The sequence below is a fragment of the Acinonyx jubatus genome, chromosome D1 (assembly GCF_027475565.1).
Source record: "Acinonyx jubatus isolate Ajub_Pintada_27869175 chromosome D1, VMU_Ajub_asm_v1.0, whole genome shotgun sequence".
NCBI lineage: Eukaryota > Metazoa > Chordata > Mammalia > Carnivora > Felidae > Acinonyx > Acinonyx jubatus.
In genome coordinates this window covers 26,223,507-26,244,480 of record NC_069390.1, presented here as the reverse complement: position 1 = coordinate 26,244,480, position 20,974 = coordinate 26,223,507, and the positions used below count along the sequence as shown (strand labels likewise).

Below are 20,974 nucleotides of genomic sequence, written 5' to 3'. Positions count from 1 at the left end.
TGAAAGACCAGATTTGAAGAAATATAGGAATTACTTAGAGAAACTGCTGTAAAATTCAGTGATTGATAGATTGCTGTGTGCCTGATAACGACATGGAAGGCAGCAATAGACTAAACAAAAAAGGTTGATTGTGTCATTCTATTAAAGAAAACAAAAGATTAGAATAGTTCTAGTGAGGGGCGCCTGGGTGGCTCAGTCGGTTAAGCGTCTGACTTCGGCTCAGGTCATGATCTCGTGGTTCGTGGGTTCGAGCCCCGCGTCGGGCTCTGTGCTGACGGCTCAGAGCCTGGAGCCTGCTTTAGATTCTGTCTCCCCCTCTGTCGGCCCCTCCCATGCTCACTCTCTGTCTCTCAATAATAAATAAACATTAAAAAAAAATAGTTCTAGTGATTTTTGAGGCTCCACTTTTTAAAATCATTATGTTTTAAATATAAACTGGAAATGTACATTGCCACGATGCTCTTTTTTTAATTACAGAAGGACTTCACAAGCCATTAGCTATAATTTGTTAGTTTGATACAAAGGAATAAAATGCTAACACTAAAATGACTACCAGAGAGTTAAACTCTAACTAAAATTTGTGTGTATTTTTGAGTATTAATTGAAATAACTGGTAGGACCAGTGGAGAATAAAACACGTTTCCTTTATTCTTATTCATAGTTGTGCCCAGTTATTAGGAAATGTAATGGGTTCTCATTTCGAGGCCTCCTCAGTTCGACAGGAACAAGGTGGAACAGACTGCTTTACTGGAATGGAAAGAGAAACTATATTTGATTTCTAATGAAAGTAAAAATATTAGGTATAGGCCAAAATTCCAAGAAGTCTAGAAAAGCCCATACTATCTGAATAGAATTGATGACAGCCATAAAGGGCAGGTATTAATTATGTGCAGCCTGTCAGTCAAAGATGATATGATTGCATACTTGCTTCATCACTGGAAAAATACATATGGAAAAGGTATGTATAATGTTCCAGTCGCAAGAGGATAGACTAGAATGAAATACGTACCATTATTAGTAAATTAATGTTTATGTTTCGACGTAATTTTCTGGCATGAGAATCTGAGGGTAGATTGGCTAGATTAATCAGAAAATACATTGCACATTTTACTTTCTTTAGTAAGCTGGTGTAATCAATCAAGAGATAGTACCAAATATGAGACATGTCCAAAATGTCTTTCTTTGTCTTTTATCACCTTCACTTCAGAGCAAAGGTAGCGATCTATTATAGAATTGTTATATTTTATTGTCATTATTCAGAGAAGCAATTTCAATTCATCCTTGAAGGGTGGCTGTATGAGGAATGATTATGTTCTTTTTATTTTTAAAATATGAAAATTTTTGAGTTCTTGATGTGGTAATTTGGAAAATAATACTTAATAAATACAAAAGTTTCGTAATATAGTCCTTAACATCAGGAATAATGGAAATGTGAAGGTCTCGTAGGTGAGGGATTATGCTAGGAGTTAGAATCATAAAATAAATATGAATTGTAACATGGTAACTAGAACGAAGGTATAAAAATATTGAAGTGAGATTTTGTTTTGGAAGACTTGATTTAGGGTTTGTCATAAATTAGAATCTGGACGTAGAATCACTGAAGTCCATTTATATTGCTGCTCTGAAGTGGAATCTATTTGCTATAAATTTAATATATATGTGATTATGAATAATTCTGTCTCATAACACCAGCCTTCTTCTTGATGGAAGCAATGTATTAGGACTTTTTTTTAAGCTGTGTTTTTCAAGAAGAGGCTGACCTCTTATCGTCATGCTATTAGAAGGTAATTTTTTTTTTTTCAAACCCCCTTTGTCACTATGAACTTAAAAAAATTAAATGCTGAGGCTTGGACTTGCTTAACTTTGTGAAGACAAATGTTTTTGTTTTCTAAATCAAGCCATGAAAAATATGCAAAAGGCATACACAACATAATGTAGGGAATTAGAAAGCTCATTTTATTGTTTCCAAATGTGGTTAGTTTGTCGAGCGTTGAGCACTTTTTAAGAATTCTTCCAATTAAGCATAGGCTTGTTAAGGGTTCGGGTGTGGAGGTGCATCGCTAATGTTCAGTTTGCCTGTGTGTGTTGTGCTTTCCCTAAATGCACTTCCCCGAATTCTAATTTACTTCAGAATCTAGTACTCTGATGTTTATAGACAACAGTGCACCGGGGTTGTACATAGTAGTTTGCGTTCTTTTCTACCCATTCAGTATCTTAATGTGCCTTTTTTAGTCCATGAGGACTTATTTCACTACAGAAAAAATGCAAAGATTTTTGTAAGCTGTGTTACATTCATGGTTTGCATTTCAACTAAACCTAGCTTGGAAGTTAAATGAAACCGTTTTTCAGTGAAAGTTCTCGAAAGACATAATGCACAGGAGTTGATGGCTTGTGTTTGTTCACCAGTCTCTTCTGAGATAACTGTGTTTTAACAATAAATCAGGTGTTAATAAGAAATAAGTGACTTAATAAGTCAATTATTAATAAATAATAAATGAGGATTTATCAGGAGTTAGGAAAGTCATTGTGGCTATTTTTACTCCATTATTTTCAAGATACAATGCACTTAATGATTACTTGTTTTCTGCTATATTCAGAATATTCATTGTCGGTACGAAAAGTGGTTTCTCAATGCCCGAATTCTTTAAGCCTAAGGTAGGGAAAGGGCTTATTGGGATATTTGACTGAAGATATGAAAAATGTTCACATGGACTTGCAGTGTCTGATTTGCTGTGTTTGAATTTCTGGGTGAAGAGACAGTGATTAATTAATGATCTATATTTGTGAGTATCATCAATTAATGATGAGAGGTAGTACCATGTAGTAGAGGATAGCCTTGAGGTTTAGGCAGGAAGAATTCGAATCCCTTAATCAATGGCTTGTAGTTTTCTCATGGATGAAATGGGCATATTGACGTAGAGTTTGGTTTGGACTCCACCATTGTTGGGGTATAAGGAGTGATAATTCTACTTTTCTGTCCTTAGAGTTTGGTGCCCATTGAGAGAGAGGCAAAAAAGTCAGATGGGGATCAAAGTAACAGTTTTAATGCTGGCGGTTTTGTTGTATTGGAGAATGTGACTTAGATCTGTGGCCCTCTACAGTTAGGCTTCTCAATATCACCCCATATTTTTTCTTAAATTTTTTTGATGTTTTATTTACTTTTGAGACAGAGAGAGACAGAGCGTGAGCAGGGGAGGGGCAGAGAGAGAGGGAGACACAGAATCCGAAGCAGGCTCCAGGCTCTGAGCTGTCAGCACAGAGCCCGACGCCGAAGTCGGAAGCTTAACCTACTGAGCCACCCAGTCGCCCCAGTATCACCCCATATTTAGACTTTGGGCTTTCGTTTGAGGAGAGTTCAAACACACAAACACACATACCTGAATTGCTTCCTCACACCCAGTGGACCCTGATGGCAGAAACAGAGGTAGGCCTGCTCTCTGTCTTTGAAAGGCATGTGCATTTATGCCTAGCACAGGAAGCGCTGAAAGAAAAATGCAAGTTCCCTAAGGAAGGCAATTCTTAGATAAAATGAGGAAGAAGCTGAGGCAGGTATGTGGGCTTGGTGGAGAGAGGACAGAAACTTCCCTCCAAATGGTTCAGAGATGGAACTCCTTTACCATGAAGCTATAGGAACTTTCCCCTTGAATTCACAGTAAATTATTAGTTTTCCAAAGGATATATTTAACCTCCTTTAACATTAGTGTTCAGTTCCCTTGCTTTTAACCCTAAAACATCAATGGGGGGGGGGTGAAAAAAGAAGAAGCCCTTTTCTGTGCTCTTCCTGATTTGAAATATTACATGTGCTATATAGTGTTTTGCTTTTTTGGGTCAGAGAATTGAATAATCTGAGGATAGAATAGGTTCTGTGGAAGGTTTCAGGGAATGTAATTTCTTACCATGGCTACTGCTGATAGCTGGAATATGCTGTTAACTGTTTTATTAGTATAAACTTTATGTGAACTTAATGTGCTGACTGTGTGCTCTTTGAGTGTAGTCCTGGACACTGGACAACTATTGGGAAAGCACATCTGGACAAATGTAGAGACTGTGAAACTGTGTCCCTTTTAGACTGTGAAGCTGTGCTTCACTGAATGGTGTACCTTTTGGGGTCCCTAGTTAAGTTGTGGTGGGGAACACAATCTGAGGTCGATTTAACCATGGAGGTTTGCTTGCCTGGTCATCTTTGACAAGGCAAATCTTGACTTTAGTGCTTACCAGTAAGAACCTTTGATTCTTGAATAGTGTGATAGGAGAGGGAACTAAAAAAGACAGTTTCTTAAAGTCTAATCTTGATTACTTTGTTGTAGGTTATGAGAACCCTAGTTTTTTTTCTTTTTTCTTTTTTTTTTTGTTATTTATCTTTTCCTTTGATCATTTTACTTGTAAATATACATACATATATATGTACATGTGTATGTATATACATATATATATATATATATATATGTTGCGGTAACAAACATGAAGGAGAAGGAGATGGAACATAAATCAACTTTTTTTTTGTTTTAATCTTGTAAGCATCTGGTTTGAAAATACACAGAGAGGACTGGGGAACTATGAAAAACGAGTTGAAATATTCTGTAAGAGTGTTATTTAAAAAAATACATAAGAATTTTATGTTTCCATGCCATTTACTGGACCCTGAATTTGACCACTTGGGAGTCTTAAGTTTTGGAATATTTTCCTTCTCAAATTGAATTTGATTTTAGAGTATTTGGCCTTTTTATTGATGCCTCGTGAGGGTGCATTCTTTTTTTGTGACTAATCTTTCTTTTTTTTTTAAATTTTTCAAAATGTTTATTTATTTTTGAGAGAGGGAGAGGCAGAGCATGAGTGGGGGAGGAGCAGAGAGAGAGAGAGAGAGAGGGAGACACAGAATCTGAAATAGGCTCCAGGCTCTGAGCTGCCAGCACAGAGCCTGACGCAGGGCTTGAACTCGGGAACAGCCAGATCATGATCTGAGCCGAAGTCAAACGCTTAACTTACTGAGCCACCCAGGCACCCCATCTGATATTTCTGTTTTTAAATTCCAGTTGATCCCATTAAGATACTGATGCCATCGCTGTCTCCTACAATGGAAGAAGGAAATATTGTGAAATGGCTAAAAAAGGAAGGTAAGCAAGTACTCCACTAATGCCTTGTGTTATTTCATCATTTGGGGTTCTTTTCCAATCAGTTGTATTATACAATACATGAATTAAATCATGTCCTCCGCTCATTAACCTAAGTGTTTTTAGATAAAATTTTCCCATGGCAATATAATGTAGCAAAGGTTTTCTGATTCAGCCTGTATCTTTTCACAAGCAGAGAATGGCAAAATATTTTGGGGTTTTTGTTGTGTTTCAGTCCTTATACTTAGCTTTTAGTTTCAGCATCATAAATTTGTTGATCTCCTTATGTTAATCTGTGGCTTTATGATGATTCTGTGTGTGTGTGTGTGTTTTTCCTGAAGCTAAGCAAGTTGATTATGAATGTCATTGGCAAGAACAAATAAGTAAGGATAATAAAGAAAGCTCCCAAAAGAAGAGAGTGGAGAAGGAGTCTAGCCCTGCTAGATAGTAAGTGTGTTATTATGCCTCTGTCATGCAGGGACATGGGGACAATTACTGTGAAGGCATCTGGAGAAGGAGACTTTATTTTTCTGGTGGCTGCTTTCTTTTCCTTTTTTTGCCCCTCTGGCCGCTGCCATGTGCGATGGTAGAAAACCTGCACCCACGCGGGTATTGACTGGGGGACAGCTTCTTTCAGCCATCTTTCCCTGTGCTTTACTTGGTCTGCAATACGTTAAAGTTTTGTGGAGGAAAGAGGATGTGTCTCCAGTCCCTATTAGAGGTTGTTAGACAGAGAAATGGACCAGATGAGTTCCCCGTAGCCATTACTATGCTTCAGCTTGAGAAATAGTGAACCAAATGTTAAAAACAGAAAGAGGGGAGCAGAATGGATGACATGGCTTGGGATGCTGTGTCTGATTCCAGAGACCGGCCCTGGCAAGGACTTCTCGGATGTCTGTATGTGACTCAGTGGGCACAGATGTCATCCAGGCAAATGCTGGTATTGAGTGGTCTAGTCTGGTGCTTATATAAAATGGCACTGAGAGAATTTAGGTGATAGGCAGGAATTCAGAGTGTGACAGTTATGCTATGATTCCAGGACACTCCTGGTGTCACTTTTGTAAGTGATGACAGTTACGGGGATTGGGAAGAAGGCTACAAGTATTCACTTCTGAAACATAGCCAAATTGGCTTGAGAGTTTTGAGAGAAAACCCCCTTTCTTTGAGGGAGACTAGGAGTGCTAGGAAAGGCAATAAGATAGGTTACAGAATGGACCTCACGGCAGGAGCTTGGGACTATGGTTTGGGCCAATATGGAGGCTAGGAGGTGTGGTACATTGAGGCTACCCAGATGACCATGACTGGTCTTGGCCACGCTAGAGACCATGCTTGGTTGGAAGCATTACTTAATTCCGTTCCTTAGTGGGCAGTATGTCTGCATTTTGATACTTCTCCTTCCCCCGTTATGACTAGCAGAGTAATTGGAACACACGTGCCAGTACGGTAAGTGGTTGATCAGTAAGTGTATTAGCAGAGGGAAGAGTAAGCTAAAAGCAGGCGGTGTGTCAGGGATCTAAGAGAGCTTTGCAGATGAGGTACTATTTGCCTTGGTCCTTGTAGAATACTGGGGTTTTATTTAAAAAAGACAGAAATAGGGGCGCCCTGGTGGCTCAGTCGGTTGAGTGTCCGACTTCGGCTCAGGTCATGATCTCACGGTTTGTGGGTTCGGGCCCCATGTCAGGCTCTGTGGTGTCTGTTCGGAGCCTGGAGCCTGCTTCAGATTCTGTGTCTCCTTCTGTCTCTGCCCCTCCCCTGCTCATGCTCTGTCTCTCTCTGTCTCAAAAAAATAAATAAAAACATTAAAAAATAATAATAATAAAGAAATTTAAAAAACAGAAATAAACACAAAAGTGAGCAAGGACGTGGGTAATGTAAATGATTTGGCAAGACCTTGGAAGTGAGATATCACGACATATATTTTGGCAACAGCAGGTAGCTCAGGCTGCATTAAGGGTGCCGCGTGTGTGCGGTCAGATAGGTTATAGGAAGGAACATCGATACCAATCGTCAGTGTGGCAGTCTGGGAGGGTCCCTATCCTAAAGCCAAGGTATCCACACTTAGGGTTATTTTATAGGAAGTGGTTTCTGTATGCTTTTTTGAGCCTTGTTAGTAGCATTACACTGAACGGAGCGGGTCCTCACAGCGCTCTGGTATCAAGAGCAAACTATAGGTGATTTAAGAGCCCTCTTTGCCTGCTCACACTTGAAAAGTCAACCCTGAGGACTTTCGGTCAGTATGACTATCTAAAGAGATGGGGTAGGGCCTCTGCTCGCCACTGGATAAAAAACTATAAAACAAATTTCTTAATGGTAAGTAGCGCTTAAATACAAGAAAAGGGAGTCATCAAATGCCCGCAGCATCCATAGTGGTCGGTGGTGGGAGTTGAAGCCATGTGCCCCACTTGGCCTGAGCTGGAAGAAGAGTAAATGAGAGTGGGAACAGGTGTTTTTGAGCGGGGAGGAGGGAAGGAAGAGAAATCAAGAATTAGGTTTAGGCTTCGACGTGGTAAATTTGAGATGCTTATTAGACATTCAAGCAAAGATGTTGAATGGACAACTGGTTGTACGATTTGAAGTTCATGAGTGAAGTCATCAGCATATGGATGGAATTTAATGCCATATGATAACAGGCAAATTCATTTGTTTGACTTGATATGGAATAAGAATGCCTACTCCCTTGAAAATTTGCTCTCATAGGCATGTCCTCATGAGGCTTTGAGTACATTTATAGTACTTGCATTTTCTGGAACTCACAGGCAGAGGTAAAGTGGTTCTGGGCTGATAATCTTCCTGGGTTACCTGGCAGAAGCCGTTATTCTGGAAGGACACAGCCTCCAATCCAAGCCATACAAGATTCCCAGATAAAGTCCCACTTACGAAGAGTTCACAGTCTCAAATTTAATATTGTACATGGAAGCAGTCTTTTCAGAGCAAGGGTCATGAGGCGTAACAAGTCTCAGGACTAGATCTCCAAGGACTTAAGTTAATTGGAATTATTAGATACATAGAGATGTGTGTTTGAAATGACTAAACATGTAAGAGAAGGAGTTGAAAATATGAAAAGAGACACTCTGCAGAATGTCTAGGCAGATCTGGAAAGGACAAACAGAACTTCTAAGAATGAAAAATATTGTCTCTAAAATTAGAAGAGAAATACTCAAGGTTGGGTTGAAGTGTGACTGAGCAAAGAATTAGTGAACAGAAGTCTATCCTGAGAAGATTAGCTTACATGCAGCCCAGAGACATAAAGCAGTAGAAAATATGAACAAGACATTGAGACATGGGGAATAAGATGAAAATCATCCGGTAATCCAATAGCAGGAATTCTAGAAGGAGAAAAGAGAGAATGTAGTTTTCAAGGCAAAAGTAGCAGAGAATTTTCTAGAATTTGAGAAGGACATATATCACTAAATGAAAGAGCCAGTGCTTCATTAAGAAGCACTCTGAGCAATTGGCTCTGCGTGGCTGCTGTCTTTTAAAATAATTATCAGTATCTAAGAAAGCTTCACCTTTATAAATAATGGAATCAATTGGCATCTATTTTTAGGTTTCTTGTTCCTGATGAATTACAGAGCTTTGGCTATTTCCACATTCAATATGACAGAGTGTTGGTGTCATTACATAATGATTCAGACACAGAACAGCCTTTTAGGGTTATTATAAAAAGATTAAATTTCTTCACATTTTGAGGCAACTAGATAAGAAGGATTCTTTGGAGCACATTTGTCTTTCAGACTTCTAGCTCACTGGCAATCTGGTAAGTTATTCACATCCATTAGAGTATGGAGAGTATGATGAAGAGCCAGGAGACATATGGTCTCATCATTCTGTTCTTTTTTCCTTTTGATTTTACAATGTGCCGTTTTCACATAGGAAGAGCCAGGATATGCTTTAAGCCCCTGGAGCACGTTTCCCTGAAGATTGCTCTTAAAATTGTGTTCCACCAACTGAAGAGAAATGTTTGTTTACTGATAGACTATAAATAATTGAGAGTAATCTTAATCTTTGGTCCAAAGATTCAGTAATTCGCTGTCTTCTTTTTTCAAGTTCCATGTTTATGATTTTAATTGTGATCTTTTGAGCGTAACTTAAAACTTCATTAATGTTTATGTACTGTACACATGTGACTGTATTTCTAAGTATGTTTGGTGCTCGATACATTTATGATCACTTGGTTCAGTCATTCTGTATTAAAAACATATTCATGCATAAAACTTTATACCGTTTTTTCTTATTAGCTGTGTTTTAAAAAATTATCTTGAGATCTTTTTAATGCATGATCAGTGTTATTTAAAACAATGAGTTTAGACCTTCAGACATGAAGAGGACTGAATGTTTTTTCATAGAAAAGAATAGTGTTTTGTCTAATTATAAATCTAGTTTATTTTTAAGCAAAGACTAATGATCTGATGACCTTTAATGGATAGTAGTTTGGTCTTACAAACCTATAATGTTTCTCTGAGACTGTAATTCACAACTATTATTACTAGTGTCATGGGGGTGTGTGAAGGGTGTGTGGGGGTGTGTTTAAGCTAAGGCAGTGGGAAGAACTCTGGTCTGGGAATCACAGTTTGTCCTTTGGGGTTCCCACTCTGGCATGAAAATATCTGGGGGCGAGTTGAAGTAGTTGAAATCTAAGGAGTATCTCTAGCTTTAGAATTCTGTAATTCAATTTCATTTCGTTTTGTTGATGGATGTCTTGGAAATACTCAATAGCACATACATTTTTCCCATTGTTGATTGTTAGTTAGCAAAGCGGTTTCATAATGAGTATTAGAGTACTTAGTTTTAGTCTGGGATTATGTAAAGAGTATGCACTATAAAATTGGTAGAGAAGACACTTCAAAAGTGACAGGTAACACGTACAACGTCAGAATCTCTTGAAAGGTGAACTGAGCTGTAATTCCCCATCTATTTTACAGGTTTGTTACTTAGAAAAATGTGCTTCAGATATTTTCAGTTTAATTAACATGGATATAACTTATTTTTTGATCAATTGAAATCAAATCTGTTAGAATAACAAAACCAAGAAAATATTCTCATCTCCCCCCCCTTTTGTGAGAGCATATTTGAGGGTGTGAAAGACATTGTTTTCTTTCTTGAGATATTTCAGAGTATGAACTGTCTCACGAAACACTGTGGAACAAAACTCGGTTGAGGTAGTAACAGGAAGTACTTCCTGAGCCACAGTGTCTGGAACATAGCGTGTGCCTCATCAGGGATGTCTCCTGCTGCCCCTCTTCATGTTATCCCTCAGAGACTGGCATTTCATGTGGACATTCCAGGGGATTATGACTATCTCAAATAGCTTTTATCTCACTAATGCAGAATATAAAATTCCGAAGTGAAACTGTTTTTGAAGGGGTTGATGACTGTTTGAAGTGTTATCACTAGGGCCCATTGCAGAGTTACACGGGTCCCTGGCTTCCGTATGAGAGCTCTGGTGTCTGTCATTTTTGGGGATTTGTATCCATGTTTGTGGTGCTAAAATGAAAAACTTTTGAAACATGCATTTCACAGATAGCCTCACCATTTTTTTCCAGGATACGACTATGTTAACAGCTTTATTGAGGCGTGATTTACACCCCATAGATTTCACCTATTTCAAGTGCACAGTTCCATAATTTTTACTAAGTAGAAAGACGTGTGTGACCTCGCCACAATCCAGTTTCAGAACATTTTTGTCACCCAAAAGATCCCTGGTGCCTGACTGCGTCCACTTCTTGCTTCCATCACTAGTGTGATCTGCTTTCTAGCTCTAAAATTTTGCCTTTCCTGAGCATTTCCTGTAGTAGAATCCTGTAATGTGTCGTCTGTCTTTTGTGACTGGTTTCTTCCATTTAGCATGATTTTGAGGTCCGTTCATGTTGTAGGCTGTTCCTTCCTTTTATTGCCGAACAGCATTCCGTCAGCACGCTTTTTTACATTTATTGTTAATATTTCTGTTATGTCGGAATTTTAGAATTGGGGGGTGCCCTTACTGATTGCCGCTTTATTTAATAGAATTTTCTGTGGTGATGGAAATGTTATGTATCTGCACTGCCCCATATAGTGAGTGACCCCTAGGCACATGTGTGTTGAGCACTTGAAATGGGCCGTGTAATAAAATGTAAGAGGTCAGAAGGACGTGAAGGTTAATTTTGCCCAGACGTTTCCTTCTCTAACTGCTACTCACGCCTTTAGCCTTCAGGGCAGGACCTCCTCTGTTGGCCTAGGAGCCCAGTTGCCTGGGGTCTTTGGTCCTACAAATGTCTTTTTGGGTGTAATGAAGTGGAAAGGGTTGGCAAACTCTTGAGTAGGGCCCCCTCCTCTGTCTTCACACGCTGCTGGAAACACTGAGTGGATGGGATTGGCAAGGCCTGCTTGTTTGTACTCTTCAGTCAAATTAGGAACTTCTTGAAGCAGGTCTGTCTCATTTTATTATTATTATTTTTTACCATACTGTCTTGTATGTCATTTACATAGGGGCAGCTCGTAAGTATTTGTCGTGTAAACAATTGAATTATTTTGTTTCTAATCAGAGCTGCCATTCTGTTTCAACTTAGCACTAAAAAGACGGGTTTTTCTTTAATGTCCATATAGGTGTGATTTACTTGGTCTTACAGATAAAATCTAACTCTCCCCCACCACTACCACTATATACCCCTTTTAAATAAAGACTTGTATTGCTAATTTGTGGCAGGACAGAATTCTTTTGTTAAAGCCAGAGGATGTGTTTAGTTCATAAACATCACCATTGTGTTTGATCAAGACTCTACTTTATGCCCGGAATTTAAAAAGAGAAAGGGAGCCTCTCTATTCTGCAGTCCTCCGCTCCGGCAGCCGCCCATCTGGACAAAGGAACGGACGATGATGCTGGCTTCGGTGCTGGGGAGCGGCCCCCGGGCGGGCCTCTGCTCTGGCCCCTCCTGGGGCCCGCACTCTCGCTCCGGGCCCGCTCCACCTCGGCTGCTGACGTGCACCACAAGGAGATGGGGCAGGGACACACAGGAACACTGCAGAGCCACCATCTCCTGCAACCTGGCTGCTGAGGAGCTGTCTGTCACCTCACACCATCCATGATGCTCTGTCCTGGCCTCTCAGCCTTCCCCTCTAGAATACAAGCTCTTTGTGGACAGAACCATGTCTTATTGTTGCGTTTCTACCCAGTGCTTAGTATAATGCCTTGTATACTGATGTTTGTTGAATGATCTGTTTGGAATGACAGAGCATAGGATAGGGAGTGAGGAGGAGTCCTGGTTCTTAATGGTTCTCAATAACATACCTAACGTTTTTATCTAAACGTGTTGTGAAGTGTTATTTGAAGATGTATTTGAAGCGTTAACCTAACATTTCCAGTTCCATGATCTTTTTTCTAAAGCAGCTACATATTCAAAACAAAACCGTTCTGAGAGTCAGAGAGATTAAGTAGTTTGGTCAAGATTACTCATTAAGTGTCAGAGCTTGGAATCAAACCTGTGTCTGAGTTGGAAAACTTCCTTGTAACTACTCTGTTTTGCAGCTTTTCTCAATTGTAGCACTAAATTGTTGATCAGGGCCCAAACGGAGGATACTTCGAATCATCATGGATCGTTATTAGTCTCAAAATATTTTTCTGGCATTTACATTATGTTTGATTATTGATAACTCAAAGCTTAGCTTCATAAAATGAGGGGTAATGTGCCCTCATGTAATAATATGATGTTTTAAACTTTGCTGTGGTTTCTGAGGAAAGTTCGCCACATAGCGAATCGATCCTTTTCTGTTTCTTTCTATTTTCTCTCTCTTGGCATTCTCGTATAGCTAATATATATGTCTATGTTACGTGAATAGGTGTACATAAAATTAGAACACCGTAAAAAGGAAATAGGCTACCTGAGATGTTAAATGTTAGAAGCATGCTACAAATCAAATATTAGAACCAAATGAAATGTGAATGATAGTTTGATGTATACCTTATGATGACATGAGAACTTGTGAAATTATTGGAGTTTTGTCCTCAAGTATTTTAATCTCAAACTCATTATGTGTGAAGCACTAGCTGGAGTCCAGGGTAATGAAGTAGAATGTAAAACATTTAAGATGTGTCCTGTTCCTATCGTGAAGAAGCTCATAGTCTGGTAAATAGAGGAAAACCCGATCGAAAAAGAAAATTAACACTAGCAACATAACATTTTATGAGGCAATTTGTGATGCATTTCAAATTAATTACAGCTGCTGTAGAAATTCAGGAATAGGAAGAAAGACATCTGAGTTGATCGATGGTTGATCTGTGGTTTTTAAAGGAATTTGCAATAGGTGAACACAAGTAATAACATATCATTTTACTATTTTCCTATGGGCAGAATTTCTAGATGTCTAGAAGTATTTAATGGCCAGGTTGCCTAGTTCAACTGTTTTTTCCATGGTTACAGCAGAAACATACAAGGGTGTGATTTTTTTTTTTTTCCTTTTGAAATACAATCTGTTTTAACTATGGAAACATCTGTCATTATAAAGAAGCATGTAAGGTGATATAATCTGCTTTGTCTGTATGACATACAAGGTTCCTTTTTGGTCTGATTTCTGCTTACCTCACCAGCCTAATCTCTCATTGCTTCTCTCAGGTACTATTAGCCAGCTCCTCCAAAGTTTCCTGTTCTCTTTTGCCTCCTGGGCTTTGGGTATGTTGTGCCTTCTTGGATCACTGCCTCATTACTTGATTGTCTTCTCCTCATCTTTTCAGGCTTAGATTATATATATATATATATATATATATATATATATACATACACACACATACAAATATGTATATAGTATACATAATGCACATAAATAATATACATAGTAATGTAAATCTGTATATATCTCCTTGGTTTAGGAAGCCTTTCACTTGCAAAAACTGAATTTGATACCCCTCCTGAATGTTCCTATAGCATTCTGACTTTACCTAATCCCCACCATAATTTCCAATTTGTCACTAGGTAGTAAGCAAGCTTCCTGAGCTCAGAAATCTTAACTGTTTTTCCCCCCACTGCTGTATCCTCAATGCCCTCATGCATTTGCAATAAATATTTGTTGAGTAGAAAAATCTCCTTAGGGTTAGGCCAATCACCTTTCAGGTGTTTCATAAATACCATCTAACAGATATGTTTATCTCATTAAAAAAGTTGTATTGATGGTTCTGAACTGTTTTAACTGAAGATAATATAACCATCTATGTGAACATCTTGGAATACAGTGAAGTAGTTTCTGTACAGTGAACTTCCAGAGCATATTCATCTTAGGGTTTTAGATTTTCCTTCATGTTCTTTTATTGAGTGTGCCTATTGATACTGCTATATACCAGCTATTTTTGGTTTATGTGTGAGGGAATGTATTTGTATGTTACATGCTTTTCTATACCTGTATTTTTATTGTGTTTTTGTTTTTAGGTCTGTCTCTTGTAAGCCACATTTCTCCAGGTTTTATTTCACTTTTATTCATTTTGATAATTTCTGCTGCTTTTAGTAGGTTGTTTTGATCCATTTACATTTATTACAATTACTGATATATTTGGACTTATTTCTACAATTTTTGTGTGTTGTTTTTTTCTTTTCATGTGTCTGCCTTCAATTGGATGAAGTTTTTACTTAATTTTTCCTCTGCTTTTTTAAATGCTGTAGATTATATTTCTGTATATTTTTTTGGTGTACACTATTAGGTATTTTGGGTACATATTTAATTAAATTTTGCCAATAAAGTCTAGAGTTAGTTAGCCTTTTTTTTTTTTTTTTTTGGCCTATTTATGTCCAAGTTCTTAGCATGCTTTAACTATCAATGAAACATTCCCTTATCCAGCTTATTGTTTTTTAGAAGTTGAGTTTTACATTTTTTAAACCCTCAGAAACTAGCTTTTAAATGATTAATAGTTACCATTCTGTCAATCTCTAGTAATTTGCTTTGTGTAGCCCATGGGTCCCCTCTGTGTCCATTTTTCTTCTTGATGAACTGCATTTTCTAATAGCTCATCAATAGGTGGTAAATTTTCTTAGCCTTTATATGTCTAAAGAATCCTTTTCTTTTATTCGTGAATGATGGTTTGGCTGCATATAAAATTCTACAGTTCTTTTTCCCCAGCTTTTTGAAGATACTACTTTTTTGTCTTCTGACCTTTATTACAGCTTCTGAGGAGTGGGCTGTCATTCCATTGAAGTAATCCGTTTTTGTTTTTTTTGTCTTTTTTCTCTGATAGCTTTTAAGATTGTTTTTGGGGTACCTGGGTGGCTCTGTTGGTTGAGTGTCTGACTCTTGATTTCGACTCAGGTTATGATCTCATGATTCGTGAGATCAAGCCCTGCGTGGGGCTCTATGCTGGCAGCATGGAGCCTGTTTGGAATTCTCTCTCCCTCTCTCTCTGCCCCTCCCACCCTTTCTCTCTCTTTCTCTCACTCTCAAAATAAACTAAAAAAAAAAAAAAAGATTGTTTTTGTGTAGAATTTCATGACAGTGTATCTCATGTGGATTCATGTTTATACAGTCTAATGCTCTTTTTCTGTTTGAATTTTTTTTTTAGTGAGGCATACATTGCATAAAGTATAAGCTCAGTTAATTTTTACATACACATATATACCAGGTTACTGCTGCCTAGTCAAGATTCATAATATTTCTAGCAAGCTACAAGGCTCCCGGTGCCCCCTCCTAGTCCATGCACCATAGGCTAAAATTACTCTATATTCGTTCAGAGCTCTTTCGTGTTGAGGATACATATTTCCTTTCCGTTGTAGGAAATTCTCCGCAATTATCTTTTCATGTATTGCTTCTATACTCTTCCGTTGGAAAATCCATTAGACGGATGTTGCAGCCTCAATCTGTGTTGTGTCTCTTAAGTGCTCTCTTCTATTTTTAATCTTTTTCTCTGCCTGTATTAAGTTCCAAGTAGTTCCTTAATGCTACCTTTAATTCACTAATTCACTTCACTATGTCCAGTCTAGAGTACATCCCATTGATTGTTTCTATTTCAATGACTATATTTTTCATTTCCAAGATTTCTAATTAGTTCTTTCCTTCCTATGTGATGTTACTTTGTTTCATTTCTGTACACTGTTTTTTATCTCTTGTTCTTGTGATGGGCCTTTTACCTTCATTTGTATTTCTGAGCATCCTCAAAATACTTATTTAAAAATCTTTGGCAGGCTGCCCTAAATGAGTTGCATCTGAAATATTTTTTTTCAGTGATTGATTTTGTGGTTTTCTTTCTTAGCATTAAATTTCTTCAAATGTTTTGGAATTGCATTTTGTAATTTACTTTTCAGTGGAAGGCTTTTTGTTTGTGTTTCAATGTCTTCCTGCCCTCCCTTTCCTCACTCCCAGTCTAGGGATTTTGCTGCTGCTATTGGAGATATTGGTAGGATGCAGTGATGGAGACAGAGGGGGGCTTGGCTCAGATCCTTGTACTAAGGCAGTGTTTTGTACCCCACCTCCTAGACTACTGCAGTTCTTTGTAAAGCCATAGTCCTAGTCAACATGTCTTCATTGCCCACTTAATCAGCCCCCTATTTTGAGTAAAGGCACTGATCCAGCCCTGGCTTTAAGGGGAGATTCTGATTTGCAAATCACTTCAGCAAATCACTTTTAGTTCTCTTTACTCCAAAGAAAACCACTGCATTCTCCCCGCTGATCACCCCCTCCACACAACACACACACCTGCTTCTGGGTCCAGAAACAGCAAGGCAGGTACTGCTCAACATTTTTGAGTTTCCATACTTTCTGTTGCACAGACGTGTTTCTTATTTGACCTCAGTTGTGTCTATGACATTGTCTCATTTTGTTTAATATACTTTATTTATGCTCTGCAGTGCCAACAGGGTTTCTGAACTCACCCTACAATGTTAACCCAGAAGCGCTATTAATTGTAAAACTTTTCTCTTCATGGAATGATAGTCAAAATATATTAAAAAGAAAGGAATGGGTCTGGAATTGATTTGTTTGGAGGAGAACATGCATTCGTTACTATTGTCTCTAAAATGTAAACTTCATTTTTTAACATTTGCTCAGTAATCTTTTGTAATTGTCTTTTATTATAACAGATATAGTTTCTGTCCATTATAGAGCTTTTGGAAAATACAGCAAACCATACATTTATACACACGTGCAAACACACACACACATATACAATGAGAATTACTTGTAATTCTATAGCCCAGAGGTAGCTACTGAATATTTTGGTATTTATTATTTATGTTTTACTTAAGCACACTCCAGCCCACATACTAATATTCATATATTTTTTTAAAAAAAACAAAACAAACCCAGTCTTGTTTTGTAGGTGAAGCTGTGAGTGCTGGAGATGCCTTATGTGAAATAGAGACTGACAAAGCTGTGGTTACCTTAGATGCAAGTGATGATGGCATCTTGGCCAAAATAGTGGTAAGTTTATATTTTGATGTCTCCAACAGGATGAAGATCTCTTAAGTGGGAAGTTCCTTGAATTAGAGTCACCCTTTATTTTTACCACTGTATTTACAGTTGTGTTATCTGTATGTACATAATACATTTTTAATTCAGATGTTTAAAATAGTTGAGTTTTAAGGTCTGATAATAGCCAGTGATGATCAGACAACATGGAAATATTTCAACCATGACAATGGTACTCAGTGTTTTGGGTTTCTTCATAGAGAATGAGAAGCATTCTGGCCTGAGAAGAGAGAAGGCTCTTTGAGGTGGAATTTGAAGACAAAGCAATAGGTTACAACTCAGCACTAGCAGTTTCCTAGTTTGTAGTCAGTTAAACCAGAAAGAAGGAACGTTTTACTGTATCACACGAAATCAAGAAATCCTTTCTTCATCTGTCCCCAGGACTCCCAGGATTGGAAGTATGTAAAGTGACCATCTGTTCAGCTCCTGTTCTCCAGACAAGAATATCTTAAGTTGTCCAGTGCAGATTCTTGTCTATAGGTTTCATAGCCTCACTCAGTGGCCTGGTCCAACTCTGACTCATCCTTACAGTTTGGACATTTTTGCAATCATTTGAAAATATCTATATAAAAAGATACATATGTGGTATTTTTCACATACTTAAATATAGTTGAGTTGACAGTCTTGTCTATTGATAGTATATTTTCTGTTTCATGAGCTTTTTAATGATATATATATACTTGTGGGTTTAGCAAAACTGAAGTCATTTCCTTTGAGATCCCAATTTAAATAGATGCAGTAATTTTGAATATTCCTCTCTGGGCAATCTTTGCTTTATCGCTAATTTAAAATATGGAGCTATGCCTTGAATACTGTAATGCTATTACTAGAAGTGGAAGCTATTAGTACAGACGTTCAATCAAAGTGTCTAGCAATAAAAGAAAGGTTAGTTAACAGAAGAAAACGTGGAATATCATGTAGCCATTAAAAATTGTTTCTAGAAAAAAATGTAATTTCTTTACATGTTATACATTAATAAAAATTTTTAAATTTTTTTGAAAAAACGCTTTTAAAATTGTATATGGGCAGGGGCGCCTGAGTGCCTCAGTTGGTTGAGCGTCTGACTTTGGCTCAGGTCATGATCTTGTGGTTCATGAGTTCGAGCCCAGCCGTCGGCCTTTCTGCTGTGAGCGCAGAGCCTGCTTCAGATCTTCTGTCTGCCTCTCTCTCTGCCCCTCCCCTGCTCCTGCTCTCTCTCTCAAAAATAAAACATTTTAAAAATTTTAAAAATTGTATATGGGCAGTGATTATAATCTTGTAGGACTTAAAAAAACTTTTTTTTAAATGTTTATTTATTTTTGGGAGAGAGAAGGAGACAGGGATCCGAAATGGGCTCTGCACTGACAGTAGAGAGCCCAGTTGTGGAGCTCAAACCCACAAACCTTGAGATCATGATCTGAGTTGAAGTCAGCCGCTTAACCGACTGAGCCACCCAGGTGCCCCAATCTTATAGGACTTTAAAGAAAAACATGTATAGAAAAGATTAAAGTGTTGTAAAAATGTCAGTTGTTTTTGGGGGATGGAACTAAGATCCTCCTACCCCATATTTTCTATTTTTCTTTATTGTCTAAATTTTCTATAATAGCTATATTGTTTTTATAATGAAATAGTAGCATTTTTGTGAAAATTAAAATAAAATGCTTAAAGCCTACTTAGGGTTACATGATATATTCACTGATGGAGCGTGTTTGTTTCTTCTAGAACATGTAATGATATGTTGTAACAGCTAAGATTGTAGGCTCTGGAGTTAAACTGCTGCCTGATTCATATAGCTAATAAATTCTGCTAGTTATTAGTTATGTAATAGTTGGCAAATTCTTTAACCTCTCTGTGCCTTTTTCCTCGTAATGAGGATAATGACAATACTATCTACATTATGGATAGTAGTAGAGATTGAGATAATACATATATACTCATTACAAGACCTATTGCCCACCAAGTGTCAATATATATTGCTGTCTTCATCATTATTACAATTACTCACCCAGCTCTTGGTGACCATTAGCTCGCATGTCAGTCTGTTTTTTTACCTAATAATTTGTATTCGTTGTTTGCGACTGAATGGTTAGTATTCATTTGGGCCTCTGTAGTTTGGTACAGAGATGCCGCACATCTATCAGTAGTCCATTGTTGATGGGTTTTCAGTTCTGAGACACCAGCTCACCTCTGTTTTGGGCATGGATAGAACACCTTCCTTTGTACATTTTATCCAGAGGCTACACTTGGGAATGTTACAGTCTATTTAGATGTAGATCTATGTATAGTTTTCCATTCGTGTTTTCTACTAGAAACCTTTCCCCTTTTTTCTAGTCATTTATATGTTGCTTTTTACATTCTGATTATCAAACTTTCTTTACTTGTCATCTACAATATTAACAGCCACGTTAAAACACATTGTTGAAAATACTTCCTTGGAGGAAATATGAATGGAAAACTAAAATTTCTATACCTTCATAATAAGGAAAATATAAATATTCATACCAAAAGCATCCGACTTCGGCTCAGGTCATGATCTCATGGTCTGTGGGTTCGAGCTCCGTGTTGGGCTCTGTGCTGACAGCTCAGCGCCTGGAGCCTGCTTCAGATTCTGTCTCCCTCTCTCTGCCCCTCCCCCGTTCATGCTCGTGCTCTCTCTCTCTCTCTCTCTCTCTCTCTGTCTCTCTGAAAATAATAAATAAACATTAAAAAAATTAAAAAAATGGTTTCTAACTAATTTATGCAGAGTTTGAAAAAGGAAAAGATTGCTTGAATTACAATATGTAACAAACCCAGCTACGTTTTATTGTGTATGCTTTTGGCAAGCTGTGTTCTTAGACCTAGCTCTGGGTCCTTTGACTATGAAAGTCTTTCAGAATTGATAGCTTTTCCCACTTAGCTGCTTTGTAATGCATTTCACATTGCTAACAGTGTTATAGGTCGGTAGTGCCTATTCATCTGGCCCCTAATGCTCTGAAAAGGTAGGGGGCCTAGTGGGAGTATGTGATTGATAAGGGCTTTAGCAGCACAAATGGCTACTTCCTTGCCAAAGAAAAGATTGTATGTATATTTTAGGGCCTTGTGGCTTTATTATTATTCCACATGTGTTTTGGGTAATAGGAATGGGAGTATATTCATGTCCTAATGTACACAGTTTTCTGGTGAAAAAAATCAAGGTGATGTTACTGGGGATTTTTAGTCTTTCACCCTACTCCACTCTCAGCCCTCCCACCCTCCTGCCAGTTACACCTGTCTTTCACTGTGGAATAATTCTCATATGAGCAAATAATAAAATGATTTTAATAAGAATACATATAAGAGATCTTCACTTCCAGAGTCAAGGAGTTGGATGATTGATCTCATCAAAAGGCAAGTGATGACAAAAAGCTCTAGTTTTTAGTTTGCCCACGTTTCTGAAACAATTAGAAATTATTGTCTGTTTTGCTCTTCATGGAGGTTTGTTTGCATAGTCT

The 20,974-nt window shown here is 37.9% G+C and overlaps 1 protein-coding gene across 2 annotated transcripts in view; it reads left to right on the top strand.

Annotated features, from left to right (window-relative positions):
* The window catches only part of PDHX (pyruvate dehydrogenase complex component X), a 71,988-nt gene that overhangs the window by 11,506 nt on the left and 39,508 nt on the right, over window positions 1-20,974 (top strand). For both annotated transcript variants that reach the window (XM_027072907.2, XM_027072908.2), the window contains exons 2-3: window positions 5,034-5,114; window positions 17,377-17,477. In XM_027072907.2, the coding sequence (XP_026928708.1) occupies window positions 5,034-5,114; window positions 17,377-17,477 (182 nt within the window). The remainder of the gene's footprint in view (window positions 1-5,033; window positions 5,115-17,376; window positions 17,478-20,974) is intronic.